Source organism: Lytechinus variegatus, chromosome 3 (genome assembly GCF_018143015.1).
Source record: "Lytechinus variegatus isolate NC3 chromosome 3, Lvar_3.0, whole genome shotgun sequence".
NCBI classification, from domain to species: Eukaryota; Metazoa; Echinodermata; class Echinoidea; order Temnopleuroida; family Toxopneustidae; genus Lytechinus; species Lytechinus variegatus.
The window spans coordinates 35,870,753-35,890,108 of record NC_054742.1 but is presented as its reverse complement, the minus strand read 5'-3'; the positions used below and the strand labels follow the sequence as shown (position 1 = coordinate 35,890,108).

Below are 19,356 nucleotides of genomic sequence, written 5' to 3'. Positions count from 1 at the left end.
TTTAAAAATAGAGAAAACGGATGATATATATATATATATTTATATATATATATATATATATATACATATATATATATATATATATCCGTTTTCTCTATTTATATTAAAGAGTGGATGCCTGTTTACATTTATATATATGAATATATATATATATATATATATATATCGGCCTAACCACTTACCCGTCTCTGTGGTCTAGTGGTTAGTGATCCAGCTGAGGCATGGCGGCTTGTCATTGTTCAAAACCCAACTTCACCCGACAAAGGAAATTATATTTGGTATGGTGTCGAAAATCTGACGGTCAATTGGATCAGGGTCGGCCTAACCACTAACCCGTCTCTGTGGTCTAGTGGTTAAGGCACCGGCGTTCAAAGGTGGGGGCCCGGGTTCGATTCCCGGCAGAGGCATTTTTTCGGCATCACCAATTTTTCCAAAGGGTAGATAGCTCTGGGGAACCTTGCTTTAAGATACGCCTACCATTGTTCTCTTCATCCATTTCTTTACACAATATATATATATATATATATATATATATATATATATATATATATATATAGCTCTTGCGAAAGTTTTGACAGAATGTTACACTTGAGTGAGCACTGTCCATTTTTGTAAAGCTCGCAGAAATCTGTTTGCGCAGAAATGCCCGTTTGTACGTTGTGTCAAGGGGAAAGGGTGAAATCAAACTTACCCTGCGAAACATTTCTCATACATTCCCCTTGTACTTTTAGTCAATTGAAATAAAACGGATACATTCAAGCATTGTCTAACAATTTTGCCACCCAAATTGAAATCTTAATACTTAGTATACACAAGTTTTACCCTTTTTGTGCCTGCTGGATCTGAGGACATAATTGAATCTGAATTTCTGAACCAAAGTTTATATCAGACATCTCTAGCATTTTTTCACTAAGTTTTTATCATTTAAAGTGGGTTTGCAATTCATTTTTTATTTAATACTTGTTTCTCCACACTTTTTCCAAGCTTGACAATGATTAACAAAATGAAAATCAAGCCTAATCCATTTCATGTAAATCACAGCTCAGTGTAAAGCAAAATAATATCGTCCCGATGGCCTCGGTGTGTAGGGGAGTGGGGTGGGGCGCATTGCACTCCTCGAAGTGGTTTGGGAAGAGAAACAAGTTAAATAGGTAAAAGATATCTTCAAATCAATTTTACTAGCTAAATTCCACGTATTATTCATGATTAAGGTCTACTTTTATTTGCATAACTATTTCAAAGTTCTGCGCAAATCATTTTTCACTAACTTTTCATAAGTGGTGCTCACTCAAGCGGAAATATTTTTCGACGGTTTTAACGTCATTTGCTTAAATGGACCTGTACCAATGTTAAAATGTGGAAAAATATTCAGGATATTACAAATGTATAATTTTACAGGATTTTTTCTAAGTGTAAACTTTTTTTTGATACGCACTGTAGATCGAATTATAGCTTACCTATATGATTTAACCTCAAATTTCAAAGATTTCAGCAATGAAAACAATTTAAAGATAAGCGATATTCTGTTAAAACGGTTGAATGCATTGCCCTTATGAATATGTAATCGGTGGGATGAAGATATACTGTCCCAATTATCCTTTGAGATGAACATAATCAAAACCATGATTATCTCAGATTTAAAATATGGTAAAACATGTCTCCGGTGTAACAAAATCAGTTTCAGCAATGATCAGAATTCATTCCTTCTGTTCCATTCTTGGAGAGAGAAAAATTTTTGAAACAAAGTATCATGGAATAGGAAAGAACAAATGGGAAGATGATATCATTCCAACTTCCCATTTGACATGCATGGAACCGTTTCACCAAATAATGCGAACATTTAAAAGGTCATTTATTTTTTATTATTGAAGATTTTTGTTAGTGCGATAAAGCTCTCTTTTTATAACATATTATTTTCAGTAAAGAGTCCTTTTAAACATCCGAACCTAATAAAGGCAGTCAATTTAAAGTCTCTCTACTCCAGAAGTGTTTTTTTTTTCTCAGCCCACTAAAAAGGTAAAATATTCATTACATGCTGGAGAAATCATTCTTTGTTAACCTTATTTTAATATGTAATAACGCAATCTTTGACATCGAAAGATGGCGCTATGCTTATTCCTTCTATTCCAGATAAAAAATTTGACAAAATTATAGCCTTCCGAATCTGTTTTATCGTTAGCGTTATCGTTTCCATATAGAGATGGATATGGAGGATACCGTGGCCGAGGGATCTAAGGCGCTCACTAGACATTTGAAAGTCCAGGGTTCGATCCCGGGCACGGTACCTATGCCCATGAGCAAGGCATTTAAGCGACGGTGCTGTTTTATCCTGCATTAAAATAAATAGAAACGCTACATGCATTTCTGATAACTCTGTATGCATATGGACTTAATCTTTCTTTTTTAAGATGGCTCTGGTGTCATTTCGTAAACAGTTGTTTGGATGAAGATTGAAAAATGCCTTATCCCTTATGGTGAACTTTTATTCTTACACTCGATCACGTAAAGATAATTCAACCAATAATTTAAAGTATAGATGGGAGGTTGGGAGCCAAGGCACCCAAAAAGTTTCAAGACAAGGAACAAAAAGGGAGAAAAGGGGAGAAAGAGAAAGAGAAAGAAAAGGAGATGTTATATCATTTTCCTGATTTTCTGAATACATTGCAAAAGATAACTCTTGTATATAATCTATAAGATGTGTTTGGCGCTCTCGTCGCAATTCGGCTATGTGCCGCAATATTTTTATTTTTTAAATCAATGAACCAATTAGATCTATCTGTCTATCTATCTATTAATCTAATCTGATCTAATCTTACCCATCCATCCATCATATTTAAATATTAGTGTTACGTTTGCCTCCCTTCTATCCGATGAATCTTCTGAGATTTTCTTCTCTCTCCCTACCCCTCCCCTCCCCTCTAGCTTTCCCTCTCTCTAACATACTCTTTATCCGTTTTTGTTTCTGTTTATGATAACTACTGTAGGAACTCGGAAGGACAGTTTTTTTCTGGTAAACACCAAGCTGGTATATAATCAATTAACATGAACATTTTACGTCTAGTTTAAGCAGTCGTAGTGGCTGACCTTATAGACGACAGATTACTCTCGGGCCTTTTTCAAAGTGGAGACGACAGAGTGGGATTCGAACTAACAACCTCTATCCCCCCTCCCCCTCCATCTCTCCCCCTCTAGTCCTACATAATCTCTCTTATATTTCCTCTCTTTCACGCTCTCCATCTTCTTCTCTCTCACTTTTTTCCCAATTGTATACATCCTCGCTATGTATCATCCTAACTTAAAGAATGACGCCATATGGAACAGTTTGGACCAGCCCTCCGTTCTATATTTCAAGTAATACATCGAAAAAAATCAAGAAAGGAATGAAATAATGAAGATAGAAGAATATCATATCTAAAAGAGGTAGTAAAGGTCTCCAAACTATATACCTCTATAAAAAAAACTCTGTAAAATTCCCCACCCCAATCAAAAAGCCTTGGGTAAATCATTAAATGGGAGCTGATCTGAAAGGTTAAGAATTGCTACCTCGAATTCTATCAGGGGTGGACCCAGCCTTCGCCAGTAGGGGGGACGTGCGGAATTTTTTTAGCCTCATATTTCCCGATCGGCCGCTCGAAGTTGATTTTCGTTTGTTTCTTTAAAGGGATAGATCTAATCGTCAATTTTAAGCTTTATTCTCATAAATCAGCATTAATATATAATACTCTCATAGCCCTTATTTAAATTATGCGAGTGCAAAACGCGAGGTATTTTTTTTTCAATTATTTTTTTCCTAAAATGTAAACATTCTTGGCAATATTTGTGATCCTAAATGAGATGTAGTATCCAACTTAACAATTACTGCGAGATACGTTTTGATCTGATAAAATGGGACCAATTAACGGCTGCATGCAGTTAGCCATGAAGACGTAACATATATCAACAATCAAATCATGTGAGCGCGAAGCGCGAGCAGTAAATTTGACATTTCTAGCTGAAGAATGGAAATTCTAAGCACTTCTTGTAATCTTGAAAAGGATGAGAAATTGGAAATCTTTCTACATTAATAATGCGAGTAGAAATTTTTTGATATTGTGATCTGAAACTGGATAATGATTTACATAAAGAACAAGCTGCGTATCTTAAATGTACATGCGCGTGTGTGTTTCAAATTTCGACCTAGAATCTGGACATTTTAAGTTCCTTTTTTATCTCGAAAATCAATAATGTGTGCGAAGCGCGAGCTTAAAATATTTGTTATTCCGATCTGAAAAAGGGTCTGTATTTCTAGCACGTTGTAGGATTTTTTTAACTGTTATGTTTCATTATTATTACTTTGAGTTTTGACATATAGGACCAGACATCCTAAGAGCATTATGCTATCACATGAAAATGATTATCTTTATATATCTCCTTCTAAAATTAAAACCGCTTTTCCAAAATATTGGTTCGATAAGCTAAACATTGCTCAGTTTGCAAATCACGGTGATCAACGAATGCAAAACGATAAATTTATTCAAATTAAAACCGGTGACTTGATTGACATTACAATATCAAAAACAAAACAATTATACACACATGTTGTAGATTTAAAAAAAATTACACCCAACCATGTTATATTTTTAGCAAGATAGGCTGTCACTTGCAGAAGAATATGATTGGAGCAATTTTTTTTAATTTCAGTTTGGTAAATTATTTAATAACAGAGTAAAGATATATAATTTGAAATTACTGCATCGGAATTGCCGTATAAAGAAAATTTAGTTAGATCGATGTAAGATCACATCAGACACGGCATGTAACCATTGTCAACTAATTGAAACTCGAGATCATGTTTTGTTGCATTGTCCACAAGTGAAATTATTTTGGCAGAAACAAAGCTATTTCACTAAGATCTAGTTTAATTAAAACATTCAATCTAATGATAAAACATTGATTGGCCACGACTTTGAAAATGAATACTTGGCCTTTCTGAACGTAATTTTGGTTTTCGCACGATATACGATTTATAGAGTTTACATGCTGGTTCATTTTACCTAAAAGAAATTCAGTTATTTTTCTTTGTTTTCAGGAATTTAAAAGATAATTAGTCACTAATTTGTGATTTCTTGAAAAAAGTAATAAGATCAAAATAACATAAAAACAATACAATGAAATCAAAGGCTTGTGAAATGTGAAACTAATTGTATATTGTATTTATTGTGTTTGTGTATTGATTTTAACAGTAATGAATACCTCTGATGAGGAAAAACAAGAATCTCCCTATTTTTCTCTTCCTAAGCGCGAGATGAAATTGTAGATATTGCTTTATGAAAAAAGCGACAATTTTATTATTAAATCAGTATCTTATTAATCTAACAAGCCTAATGAGAGCGCGAAATCTGTTAATATTATGGCATGAAAACTTAGTAAAAAAAATGATAAATGATAAATCCATAACTCATTGTTCGAAATAGACATGAAATGAAATACTCCGAAAATTTGCTTTGCCCAATTGATCGTGGGCCCGGCAGCCGCTGTGCAGCGCCAGATTGACGAGGCCCTATCCCTTTAATCGTTAAACGCCAAACAGGGTAGCAGCAACTCCCATCTTTTAACGTCTTTTGGTCTGACGTGGCCGGGGTTTGAACCCCCGACCTCGCGGTTGTTAGACGAACGCTCTACCAACTGAGCCAACTCACCAGCTGGCATTTGAAGCGAGTTTGTAATTATGAATAAAATGAATGAGTTAATATATTTTCAACAATCAATGCGAGCGCAAATCCCGAGCCAGAATGGTTGATAAACTGTCCTGAATTGGGGATTTTAAGTAGCTTGTTACATAATATATATTGAGATATACATAACTCATTCAATCAAAATACGAGCGTGCAGTGCTAGATGATACGTTTTGATAATCTGACCTGAATGTGGATATTTTTGAGAACTTTATGCAATACAGGAAAATAATAGGTAGGGAAAGGCGGGAGTAAGTTGAGCATAGGGGCAAGTTGAGCCACCACCCCCAGGCCAATGAAGAATGAGTCAGACATTATGGTGGTGTCATGTATTGATGACCCATTACATAACCCTTAACCCCACCACATTGTTTTCAACTTTGAAACAAAAAGTACTTCTTTAGAGGGAAAATACAAATTTCAGCAAAAAAGTAAAAAAGGGTGTGAAAAAGATCAGTGCTTTTTTAAATATAATAAAGAAATAAGAACAATATTATTAGTCCAGGTATGGATTCACATTCTTGTCATAGTCTTTTACATGACGGATGCATAAGAAATGTGTGGATGTGAAAATACTGCATGAAGCTCGGACTGGGGTAATTTGAGCCAGCCAACATGGGGCAAGTTGAGCCATGGTAATTCCGATGGTAATGTATAATAAAAAGAAGAAAAAAAACCTTAAAAAGCCATCGATATGCAGGCAGAAAGGAGCAAATTCACAAGACAGATCTTTTACTTTTAGAGGATGTGAGTATTTATAGAGAATTAGCAAGTGAAAGACTTTAAATAAAGAATTGACATGATGCTGGTTCTTCCCGCATACATTTTGTACATCATAGTTTTTGTGGCTCAACTTACCCCAGAAGGTGGCACAACTAACCCCACAGATGGGGCAAGTTGATCCATTTGACATCGTTTTTTCCAAAGGTCACGTTGACTTTCAGTGTGGGGGTAGAAAGTTATATAAAGGTGAAACTTATTCCCCAAGAATCAAATTTAAAGGCAATGAATCTTACTAGTACAATATTATTAGTCATATCAATTCTAACATGCATAATGCAAAAAAGTGTACAACTTACACCGCCTTCGCCTACCTGACAAATCAAATTTTGCGAGCGAGCAGAAAATGCATTATTCAGACCATAAAACAAGTTTTTTTTACAGAGCACTTAAAAAAATGTAAATCAAACAAAATAATGAAAGTTCGATTTCCGAGCTGACATATGTTTTGTATATTGACTTCATATTTTAAACCCATATTGAGCAAGATTATGTAAATCACCAAAAAGGCAATGCGAGCGCGAAGCGCGAGCAAAAATTTATATAGTGACATTAAAAATGTTTTTCAAATCGTTTTCCAAGTCTTTCTCTCATCTTATTTTGTTCACTTGTCTTCTTCCTCTTATGTTTCCCTTTCTTTTTTCCCCCTCTCTTTTCCCTTTTTTTCTTTCTTTCCCCTTGTTTTTTTTTTTGCTCCGCCAATGAGAGGGAGGGGGGCCCTCGCTCTCCTGGATCCGCCTATGCCACGAATTGTTGGATTGTAATCACGAAAGCCGGCAGTCCAATAACATTCAATAAATTTATCATGAAATGACATTTTCTCACAAATTTTGCTGGGAAAAGGGAACCCGATTTCCTTCACACACTCACACCTGGATTACGTACCCATGATATTTGTTTAAATGGTTGAAGAATGGTTCGCCACATTGCAAGCACGCATCCCATTGTTATACTGAGAAAGTGTCGTTGATGCATGAATTACAGAATAAGGTCACCGATAGCCTCAGATTGGACAGGCACCTGTAAGGTTCACAAAGGAATTAGGCGTGATCAAATTTGTTTGCAATCTTCGTTGCATTTTCGGTGCAAAAAATATCTTTTGTTTACACATTCCTGAACTAACAGAACAGGTCATTGGAAAGCCTTCATTATCATTCCTCAATTCATTCTTGCCAAATTAAGCACCTGACTATGCACCATTATAATAGGAGTTGCAAGTGAATTTAAATGCAGGTATTTCAAATGTCCATTACCAGATCACTCACATTTCGATGTCAGGGCATCCAGTCGAGTCCTGCATTATACAGAATTGCTGCATTTTGGGTAATTTTACACATCATTTTGTGGGCCAGCGTGACTCCATATCAATTAGTGAAAGGTTGGGCGGGAGCTCTAGTTACCTCTAAGGCATTTTCTTACGAGGCGTGATAATTTTGTCTATGTTCATGATGAAATATGTTGCACTGATTACGATCGTTTGTCTTCTTCCAGCAATAGTTGCAGTGTCTGTAGACAACGAGAATGAAAATGACTTACACCGGATCGTTGAAAAGGTAAGTTAAGAATCTATTTCGGGGTCGTCAAACTAAAAAAAAAACATGAATGTCTGTTTATCATACATCTTCAAAGAAAGGTTGGGATTCATTTACTCGTCGTAATGTGCTTAACTTGAAACATAAATAATTGACATCTTCTTTGATAATCATGTCCAAATTGTTTACAGTAGTTAACGTGACCGGTATCTTGTCTTCGATAAAAGAGTGATAGGCAAGAATTTTGCAATAATCACCATGTCGACACGGGTGTAGAAGCTTTTCTTGCATGAGCTTGGGTGTTGGACCTATATTTGCTAAGTTAAGAAGTGATAGTCACTAAGATTGTTTTGGGTTATTTTTTTCATTTCTCTTTAAAGTTCAAGTCAACCGCAGAAAAATGTTGGTGTAAATCAATAGAGAAAATTTGAACAAGCATAACGCTGAAAATTTTTATCAAACTCGGATGTAAAATAAAACTTTTTCACAGAACAGTTACATGCACAACTCAGTGACATTCAAATGAATGATTGAATCATTTTTTAACAGAATTCACTATATAGACAAACTTGACAGAACGATAGATTGTTTTTCATAATAAAATATAAAAGAAATAGTGAGTAGATGACGTCATCACTACTCTCATTTGCACACCGACCAGGTTGTGCATATTGTTTTGTGAAATAAAGCGAAACTTTAAAATGTCATTACTCTCTTATTTTAAATCAGATTTTTATGAAATACTCAGTGTTCTGCTTGCTGGATTTTGTCTTTATATTCAAATCAAGTTTTTGTTGGGGTGGACTTGCCCTTTAAGTTAAACTAAATACAAAATATGCTACTGTAAGCCTGTGGAATGAATCTGAAATTAGATTAAAGCATAACTTATTTTAACCTTGTCACAATGGTATTTTTTAATCATGAACTATTTATTTTCTCAATTATTACTCAATCCACTTGGCTGTTCATATAAAATGCACAAGTTTATGATATAAACCACTCATTCAATGAACAAGGTTATGATATAACCTTGTTCTCAGTTACATCTCCATGTGTGGCAAAATAAGGTTGACAATGGTTGGCTTATTTCCTCTTTTTCTTTTGGACAAATGCTTAAATTTTTAACAGTGTCAGTTTCCATTACAGCTTTTCATTATATAACTTGGCTCTTAAGTAAATATGATTCTTTGAATTATTTTTTTTTTGCTTTCTGAAAAATAGTGCTTGAAAAATGAAAATTTTATTGCCATATTACTTTCCACCAATAGAGGGCGTACACAAAAATATGCCCAAAATTCGTTTTTGAGCGCTCTGGTCAATACAAAAATTATTCTAAGTTACTAATGAAAATTGAATTACAACTGTATAGAAATTAATAATTTTGGCCACAAAAATATTTTAATGATTTTTTAAAGTGTGTGCTCTATACTGCCCGCCCGTGACAAAAGGGAGTATGGGACAATTTTTTCAAAATTCACTTTTTCATCCCAAACTGTTGTAATAGTCATGTTACACAACCTGCACCATATTGCAACTCTCTTGATACCATAATTAATGAGTAATTAAGATATTAAAAAGGAAGTATCTTGGGTTTTCATAGTGAAACCCACCACAGAAGGGAGTATGGGACAAGAGCGAGTTAACAGTGGCTTTACAATCTCAGCTTATCCCCTGAACAAACAAGAGTAGGAAGCCTGAATGCACAGACACAATACCATGTCATCTTTAGATACTTGTAATGGAGAGCTTCGTTGTCTTGTTTGCAAAGAAAAAACCCATGACAGAAGGAAGCAGAGCTTGAGTTCAATGCTACTTTATGCATTGCTTGATTATTTAGCTTTTTCCTATACCATGACTTGTATGCAGTGCATATTAATTATAATAGGTTGATACAATTAATATATAATTTTAAAATCTCTATCATACTGGATTTTATGAAGACGGTTCTATGTGGTACTTGCACTATGCAGTACCAATCGACTTCATCATACATTATGATTTGGAAATTGGCGTCTCTCGTTTCCATGGCAATTATTAAACTACCAACCCCCTATTTCTATATCAAGAGTTTTCAATAATTACACTATTGTTTAGTTCTCTGCTTGAATAAGAGTGAGAAATACAGCAGACCAAATACACGATATATACATGTGTCCATGAACATGGACTCAAAATACATATTTACATATTTATGATTGAGGGTAGCCAACAGTTACCATTGATATTTTAAAAACATGTTAATTTTGTTGTCTTTTGTTTTGGGGTTAAGATATATTGCTGTTTGAGCATTTCCCACAAAAAGAAGACCCATTTTGAATATTTGCTTCCTTTTGTCATGGTTAAAGAGTGGGAGTAACTTCAGGAAACCCAGTACAAAAGGAAGTATGGGACATTTTTTCGTAAAATATGCCGGGCAACCACAAAATTCATAAGTGGTCAAATAGTATACCGGACTGACTACCAAACTGGTACAACAGCTTTGGATCAAATTCACACACTTCTTGGGGCTGTTGAAAAAACACATTTTGCTTCATAAAATGAAATCACTGTAATGTCCCATACTTCCTTCTGTCATGGGTGGGCTCTATACAGCATTGGCATACCATAATCCTACCCGTAGAGGTACTACGAGCCTAATTACATCAGGAGGGCTCAAGATATTCGTTCGACCCAACCCATTCGAATTTTTCTCAATTTGATGTTGCTGATTGACAAAAATGTATGAATATGATTCAAAATCTAACACTGATTCTAGAAATGGTAACTACTGAACTTCGCATAAATTGGGAAGATAAAAAAGGGACTTGGAACTATTTTTGACTGGCGGACTCATTAGGGCTATTTTACTGTTTCAGTCGATGAATTTGATCCATTCATAGTTATCTTCATAAATGGCGATTTATTTTTAGAATGAGCTGGCTACGGTACCCTTTCCTGGTCAGATATGGAATGCCAGATATATATCCTATCCAATGGTAGTAAACATTCCACCCTCTAATTTCACATTTATTTTTTATGAATTTTTCAAAAGTGCCAATTTAACACACAAATCTACGGGGAATGTTTTACGCGCGTGACACCTAGATTCCCCACGGCAGAATGTTCATGGTCATACCGCCCTAGCGTTGTTGGAGCGGTCGTGGAGCGGAAAGAAAAAAATATCACCGCTCGCTACCGTTCACCATTTTTTATTTCGATTGTTTTTCTTTCTTTTTTTCGATTTTTGTGTTTGATTTTTTCCCCCAATTTTGAGAGCGAATTCGACCCTCTTTCCCTACCGCTCCACAACCGCTTCAACAACGCTCGGGCGGTGTGACCAGGCCTTAAAGGCATGATCACACCGCCCGAGCGTTGTTGGAGCGGTCTGACCAGGCCTTAAAGGCATGATCACACCGCCCGAGCGTTGTTGGAGCGGTCGTGGTGCGGAGAGAAAAAATCATCACCGCTCGCTACCGTTCACCATTTTCGATTTCGATTGTGTTTTTTTTTTCGTTTTCGATTTTTTCCAAAATTTTGTGAGCGAAATTCGACCTTCTCTCCTTACCGCTCCACGACCGCTCCAACAACGCTCGGGCGGTGTGACCAGGGGTGGTATTCTGAAAACGTTCTTATCTTTGTTCTTATCTTTTATCTTATCTCACTGAGATAAGAAGACGCTAAAATCATTGCAAATCGGTATTCTGAAAATCTTCTTAACGCGTTCTTATCTCTGTAAGGACTGCCCCCTTCTTATCTCCAACACGCCCATTTTTAAGATTTTACCAATCAAAATGTGCTTTATATTGGCAGTTTAACCAATAGAAGCGTTCCTTATGTGAAGAGAATATCATGGGCGCTGCGCGTTCACCGTTTCTGGCGCATTGCGCGAAATAGGCATTTTATACGCAATGACTGATTTTATTATTTCGAGACGTCCACGTGCAAAAAAAAGTAAGAAAAGTAAATAAAGCAGGTACGAATAAAGAACAAAATATGAAGAAAGAAAGTAAGTAGGTATGAAAGAAAGAAGACAGAAAAGGGTCAGAATGAAGCAGAAAAAAAGATGAAAGTGACAAGCAGAAAATAATGAAAAAATAAAGAGTAAACGAAAGAAAACAAGCAAAAAGAATTCAAAAATAAAAAAGAAAGAAAATAGAATGAATAAAAGAAGGAAAAGGAAGAAAAAAAATAGAACAATTATCCATGATAAAGTGAAGGAACAAAAATGAAGAAAAAAAAAGAAATTAACTAAAAGGAATACACACAAAAATAGAAAAAGGTCAAACTAATATAAGATAAAATAAATAAACAAGGAACCGAAAAAGAAAAAAAGTCTAAAAAAAAACGAATGAAAGAAAGTTAGAAAGAAATAAAAAGAAAGAGAAAAAAGGGAATAAAAATGTAAAAAGTGAAGGAAGAGAGAAAAAAGAAAATTAAACAAAGAAATAAAGATGAGAGAAAAAAATGAAAGGAAATTTGACGCAAATATGAAGACTACAAAAAAGATAAAGAAAGAAAGGTAAATTCATAGAAAAAAGAAATAAGGAAAGAAAGAAAAAAAAGAAAGAAAGAAAGAAAACGAAAGGGAAAATAAAAAGTTGGGAAAAAAAACGAAAAAAAATCAATGGAAAGAATAAAGAAAAAGTTAATAGAAGAAAGACAGACAGATAGAAAGGAATAAAAAATGGAAAAGAAAGAAGGGATAAAAAAAGAGACGGGCAACATAAAGGGTGAATGAAATAAATGGTGGGAGGAATACTTGTGGGTACTTGTTACTACTAGAGGCCATCGATTTTGAGCAAGAAAAAACGCGGACATCGTGAGATGTGATAACCCTCTAGCTATCTTAAATATTATCTTAAATATCGTGAAAGATAAGAAAGAAAAAAGATAAGAACGTTTTCAGAATACCACTTATCTACATTCTGTTCTTATCTTTTAGCGCGCTTTGGTATTATATGCGCGAGTTGTAACTTTACGCGCTCAGCATTGGGTGGAGAGCAAGATAAGAACAAAGATAAGAACAAAAGATAAGAAAAAGATAAGAACGTTTTCAGAATACCAATTTAAGAAAGTGACGTAGATAAGAACAAAATTAAGATAAGAACGTTTTCAGAATACCGCCCCTGGCCTTTAGCAGTGAACCAGTGATATAAACGTAACATTGTCCACTAAGTTTGCAACCATCCTGTCTGTGCTGAGTCAATGCAACATACAACACATTATTGAAAAAAAGATAATTAAAACTATTGTTTAGAAAAAAATATTCAACTGCAATAATACACGATATCTTTGATGGTCCTATATCATTATAATCCTGGTGATTTTTTTTTTATTTAACTGGAGCGCTCAAAAACTATAATTTAGAGCTTATTCTCGTGAGGTGGTATTGGTGGTAATTCAAAATGCAGCCTACATACGTTTTTTTTATTGGAAAAATATAATTGAAGTCAATTAGGTTTTGGGCCAAGGCCTATGATGGATGAAATTATTACAAATCGATTGTCTAATGAAATCATTATGCAGTTGACCATTAGATCAGAGACGTGAAGAAATGTGTGAAATGGAGGAAAATAAATGTTTATTTGAATTGAAAAAGCATGAGCCCCCCAAAACTCAAAACATAATTCAGCACAAAGGGATTTAATTGCATGCCATGGTCCTAAACTGACTTAATATCTTTACATTACTTTTCATTAAAAAAAGGGCTTATGAGCCTGACATGAATATAGGCCTACCTATAATGACCGATCTAGTAAAAAAAAGAAGATAATTATACAAGACAGATCAACAAAGTAACGAAGTATTTTTTGTAACAATGTTAATTGTTTAAAGACTTATTTTAGAATGTTTTACAATGCCTATCCTGAACGCAGACAAAAGGTTCAGATATTTTTTTTTCTTATATTACCTGTCTAATCGAGATGATTTTTAAGGAGAGTAGCTGTTGAATATCTTAAAGAAAATTGTTACTGATTCATTATGTTTATTATTTTACTTGCCAGACCGTCCCGTCTTCTTACAAGAACGCTTACAACATTTTGATGAAAGCAAACGAAATAAAAACAAGGTCTGACAATACGAACGAAGGTAAGATATTGATCTGAAAATGAAGCACGCCTGAATTCTTTTAGTAACGTAAAGACAAAATTACACTGGAATATTTGGAAACGGGAGAGGGAGACAGATAACTATAATTGTATTAGAGCGTGATGTTTCTTCGGGTGGGGGGTAGACGTTCTTCAAATTTTCACATTCAGATTTTGAAATTCCAAAGACATTTGGATTACTCCAATTTGTAAAAGGGTGCTCAATATGAATATCATGTGGACATTTGTGGCCCAGTGGATTAGTCTCCGGACTTTGAAGCAGAAGGTCGTCGGTTCAAATCCCAGCTATGGCGTAGTTTATTTCAGCAAGAAAATTATCCACACTGCTGCACTCAACCCAGGTGAGGTGAATGGGTACCTGCAGGCAGGAATTTATTCCATGAAATGCCGAGCGCAGGAAGCTAGCTGCTTGAGGTACAGCCGGGGTGATCAAGTCCTTTGGAAGCGCATAGACACGTTATTTATATTGTGTTATGCGCTTTACATTATCATCATTATTATTATTATCATTATTATTACTATTCATATTTATTTATTAATATTAATATTATTATGATTATTATTATGATTATGATTAGTATCATTATCATTATTATTGTTATTATTATCATTATTTACTTATTATTTATTTCATATTTATTATTATTTATTAATATTATCATGATTATTATTATCATTATTATCATTGTCATTATCATTATTATTACATCATGGATGGACGTTTTGAATTAATAACTTCATATAAACAAATTGACTGATATACGTATGATATACATGATGGTTGAATATGTATTTTTGGAAAACCAAAGAAATGCGATATAGTCCTAGAATTATTATTCCTGTTACTAGTTTTAGAACATAAATTCACAATATATTGTTTCCTTTTCACAAGTTTTTTTTTTACATTATATTACTATCGTATATCTCAGTGACAAAGGCTATAGAGAAACAAAACCATATATATTTATATTCTGACAGAAGCTATGCTATTTTGTCTACTTGTGTTTTTGAAGAAAGAAATAATTGATAGTTTTCTGAAATGTATTGTAATTCAATAATGCTACGATAATTCACTTTGTTATTGAAATGAACGCGACACCAGGGGGCGTTTCATGAAAGGACTTGTCGGACGTTTTATCCGACAAGTCCCATTTTAACCGACAGTTACCATAGTAACAGTACCTCTCAGCCAATCAACATCAGAGAAAGATGTCAGATCTGACAACTTGTCGGATAAAAATATTGATGAAACGCTCCCATGTAGTCACTGTAATCACCAAAATCAATTGTTTTAAAATGTATCTTTTTTATTTCAGGTCAGGACTACCCTCGGATTCCTCCGATAGATCCACAGGTCAGGTTGGAAGTCTCTGAAAGTAAGTAATATTGTTTAAAATGTATGCCGTTTTTATGGAAACGAGTGTACAATATAATTATGTAGACATACATGCGTTGACTAGAAATATATGTTTATTCAAAAACGTATTGAAAGTTATCGCAGGCGGGGGGGGGGTCTCTATGCTTAGGATTGAACTGGGGGTGTTTCATCAATATTGTCGCGCGACAACTATCAGCGCTGACAAAAATTGCATTTCACGAAACTCTTGGAGCTCCTCTGAATTTGTTGTAAAACTAGCAGAACAAAAAATTGGTGAATGTTTGAGGAAAATCCATTAAAGATTAAGGGGGTGTTGCAAGAAAATATTTGCGTTCAATTGCAAATATTCTCTTGCAATTTTACAACTGATAGATCAACGTTAGCTGTAGCAAATCAGATTGAACTTCTTGTTTCAAGGAGCAAATTAGCAATCAATCATGCACTAATTTGCGATTAACTGCGTGACATGATTGATTTAGGGACCAAAAATTGACTTGCAATTGATCGCAAGTTCCTTGCAACACCCCATAAGAAAGTTATTAGAATTTCAGTTTTGTTTATTTGTGACGTCATAAATGAGCAGCTACCCCATATGTTATGTAATATAAAATGCATAAATTTCAGTTTTAATATTTCGTGATGACTTGTTTTATTTTCTTTTTAGGAGTGGGTGGGATGGCATTTGTGCATTGATATACTAAAGGTACAATAAAACCGATTATCAATTTTCTGAGAAATTTACATTTCATTGATTTTTTTTACCGTACGACATGTAAAAAAGCTGCTAGCATATATATGACGTCAAAAATCAAATAATTAAAATTCTAATAACTTTGTTATCCTTTGATGGATTTTCCTCTAACCTTCGCCAATATTTCTTTTTTTCTTCTATTTTTGTCAGGGTGAACTTCCCCTTTAAAACGCTTATGACCAGCTTGAATTTTAGTCGAAACTATATAAATGATTCTAAGATGACTTTTAACTTGTCAGCATCATGATAATCTCTCTTCAAAATATAGAATGCAATCAATGACCGTTTCGTTAATCTCAGGTTTTCCTCCCTTTTCTGCAATATACTTTCTTTATCCCCTTTCTTTAATTTCATACACTTTGTCTTTTCAGTGATCAGCTAAGTCTAATGTATATTACTTCTTTATTTCCTTTCCCTTGCCTTATTTGCATTTTTCTTCTCAGCTATTTTCATGATTTTGTTTCCCCCTTTCTTTATTTTCCTTTCTCCTTTGCTCCTTCCTTTCTGCCTCTTAATTTAGTTTTAAGGTGAACATAATCCTTATAAATATACAATATGTGCTGAATTGTATCCCTTTCAACTATCCTTATTCCACAAAATTATCAAATTGCAATTTGGATTTTTATCAGCTCCATGTAATCAAGCCTTTGGTCTGCCATGTGTAGTTTGTATGAATCAATACCTGTAATATCGAATTTTATTATGTGTAAGATTTTTTTTCTTGATTTAATTAATGTTGAAATTTCTGTATCATATTTTCCTCTGCAGTTCTGGCAAAAACCATCGAAGACATCAATGATCGCCTATATAGCTTAGCCGAAAATATCAAAGTGCTATCACAAAACCGTAAGAACTATTTTACTACAGTTTCTTTACTTTTAAATTAATTTGTCAGACTCAAACTGTATTAACTGTTTAAAAAAAAAATCGCCTATGGCTCACGTATTTCATATCCAGTTCAAAATGATTTTTGGTAAAAAAAAATAGGTTTTCAAACCCCTGTACACCAAAATCCGGCCTAGTTTCAGGTAAAATAGGTCATAAATTATTTGGAGCAATGCACCTTATACGATTTTTAATGTTAAAATAAGGTCTTAATTTGTTGAATCGGCAATTAGTCGAACTTCGTCTCTTGCGATCTACCACGTCATTCAAAGATTCATTAAGAGGATAATTGTTAGATCTTCGAAATAGCTTTAGAAATATAGATGTAGTACAAAATATTTTTATTTGACATTATTTTTTTTTTCACCAGAACTCTTGTTTAACGCGAGGTTATCTGCCATAGAGGATGCAAATGAAATTGCCATTGTTCCAGTAGTGGAAGGCATCCACAACCATCACCAACAAACAGACCAAGGCAATCAACATGGTGACGACAGAAACGGGAATGATATGGAGGGAAACCTTAGCCTCATTAATGAACTCGTTGATGTTGCAGTAGATAGAATTGAAGACGCTCAATATATTGTAGCAGAATCAGGGGAATCTCACGACGAGAGTCCACAAGCAACTTCAATGCCACCACATACAACAACAAGTGTCAACGGCGATCATCAGCAACAGGCAAGTACAGTGCAACCACATACATCAACAAGTGTCAACGGCGATCAACAGCAACTAACATCTACAATACAACCACATACATCAAGAAATGTCAATGGCGATCAACAGCAACTAACATCTACAATACAACCACATACATCAAGAAATGTCAACGGCGATCATCAGCAAGAGGCAAGTACAGTGCAACCACATACAACAACAAGTGCCAACAGCGATCATCAGCAAGAGACAAGTACATTGCCACAACACAACACAAGTGTCAAAGGCGATCAAAAGCAAGATGCAACTGCAATGCCACCACATACATCAACAAATGCCAGTACTGATCAACAGCAACACGTAACTACAATGCCATCGCATACATCAACAAATGTCAATGGCGATCAACGGCAACAACCAACTGCAATGCCACCACATGCCAACGTGGTCACAACCACAGCACAATCGCATGCTAACACAGAACAAGAAACCAGTGCATTGCCACCACAAAGCAATGGTGACTCGCAGCAGTCTACTACTACCCACGCTAACGGAGTAGAAGTCCTCGATGAAAAACGGAACTACCTCGGTGACCATCGTCGGTATTCTTTTCGTGGCTATAATCCTTTTATTGGTGATCGTCGTAGTAGCGTTCTCAGCAGGCTTCGTAATGGTCTTCCTCTCAGACAAGTGTCCTACCAAGTACCGGTCAAACTCCGTAAAGGGGCAAGACTGGATCAAACATGGTACCCGAAGGAGTTTCAACACAGGAATTAACCCACCAACCTATTACTATTATGGATTTTAAACTCTTCTGCAACCATAAATCATTTCCCCAACAGCTCAATCAGCAGGCCTAATTTAGTTTATAAGTTATAATTACATAAAAATACAATTTAAAAATACAAAATAAAACCAACTGCAAAAATTACAATTTTTGAGGTGTTAACAATGAAATTGAAAAAGTCATTTAAAAATGATTTCAAACGAGTGTTTAGCATCTAATGCAATACCTTAAAAAGTTAATCATAATTATGTCTTTTATCATGTTTATGAAATATGATTATAATCAATGCATATAATGCACTGCGTATGCAGACTTTTGGTTTGATCAAAAAGATGCACTGTTTGATTTCTAGAAAGCATTTTATTAACAAAAAGTGACGATCATGCTCTTTCACTTCCATTTACCCCATCTACTTTATCAATGTCTCATATTCTTTATAAAAACTTTATTCTTGGTTTGTGAGCCTCATCCAAGTAAATTCATTGTATTTTTTTCTTGCATGTCGTGAAAGGAAGTGCACAATAAAAATAACTTACCTTAATGTAACTTTTCAGTTGCATATTGTGCGTATTGGTTAGGTTGAATGATTGATTGGTCGATTGGTCTGTTCTCGGTGGATGGTTGAATTGGTTGGTTGGTTGGTTGGCTGGTTGGTTGGCTGGCTGGTTGGTTGGCTGGCTGGTTGGCTGGCTGGCTGGTTGGCTGGTTGGTTGGTTGGTTGGCTGGCTGATTGGCTGATGGATGGATGGTGGATTGATTGATGGATTGAGTGAGTGAGTG

The 19,356-nt window shown here is 34.9% G+C and overlaps 1 protein-coding gene across 2 annotated transcripts; it reads left to right on the top strand.

The window, feature by feature from the left end:
* The first annotated feature begins 7,750 nt into the window (after positions 1 to 7,750).
* On the top strand, positions 7,751 to 19,117 carry LOC121410888. 2 transcript variants are annotated; one of them, XM_041603246.1, is made up of 6 exons: positions 7,751 to 7,817; positions 7,986 to 8,047; positions 14,011 to 14,095; positions 15,432 to 15,491; positions 17,013 to 17,090; positions 17,500 to 19,117. In XM_041603246.1, the coding sequence occupies exons 1-6, from the start codon at positions 7,766 to 7,768 to the stop codon at positions 18,564 to 18,566; spliced, it is 1,404 nt and encodes a 467-aa protein (XP_041459180.1). In that variant the 5' UTR covers positions 7,751 to 7,765; the 3' UTR covers positions 18,567 to 19,117. The 2 variants fall into 2 exon arrangements, with proteins under 2 accessions (XP_041459180.1, XP_041459181.1); XM_041603247.1 differs by lacking the exon at positions 7,751 to 7,817 and having other exon boundaries at positions 7,840 to 8,047; positions 17,500 to 18,115; positions 18,173 to 19,117.
* The last annotated feature ends 239 nt before the right edge of the window (positions 19,118 to 19,356 follow it).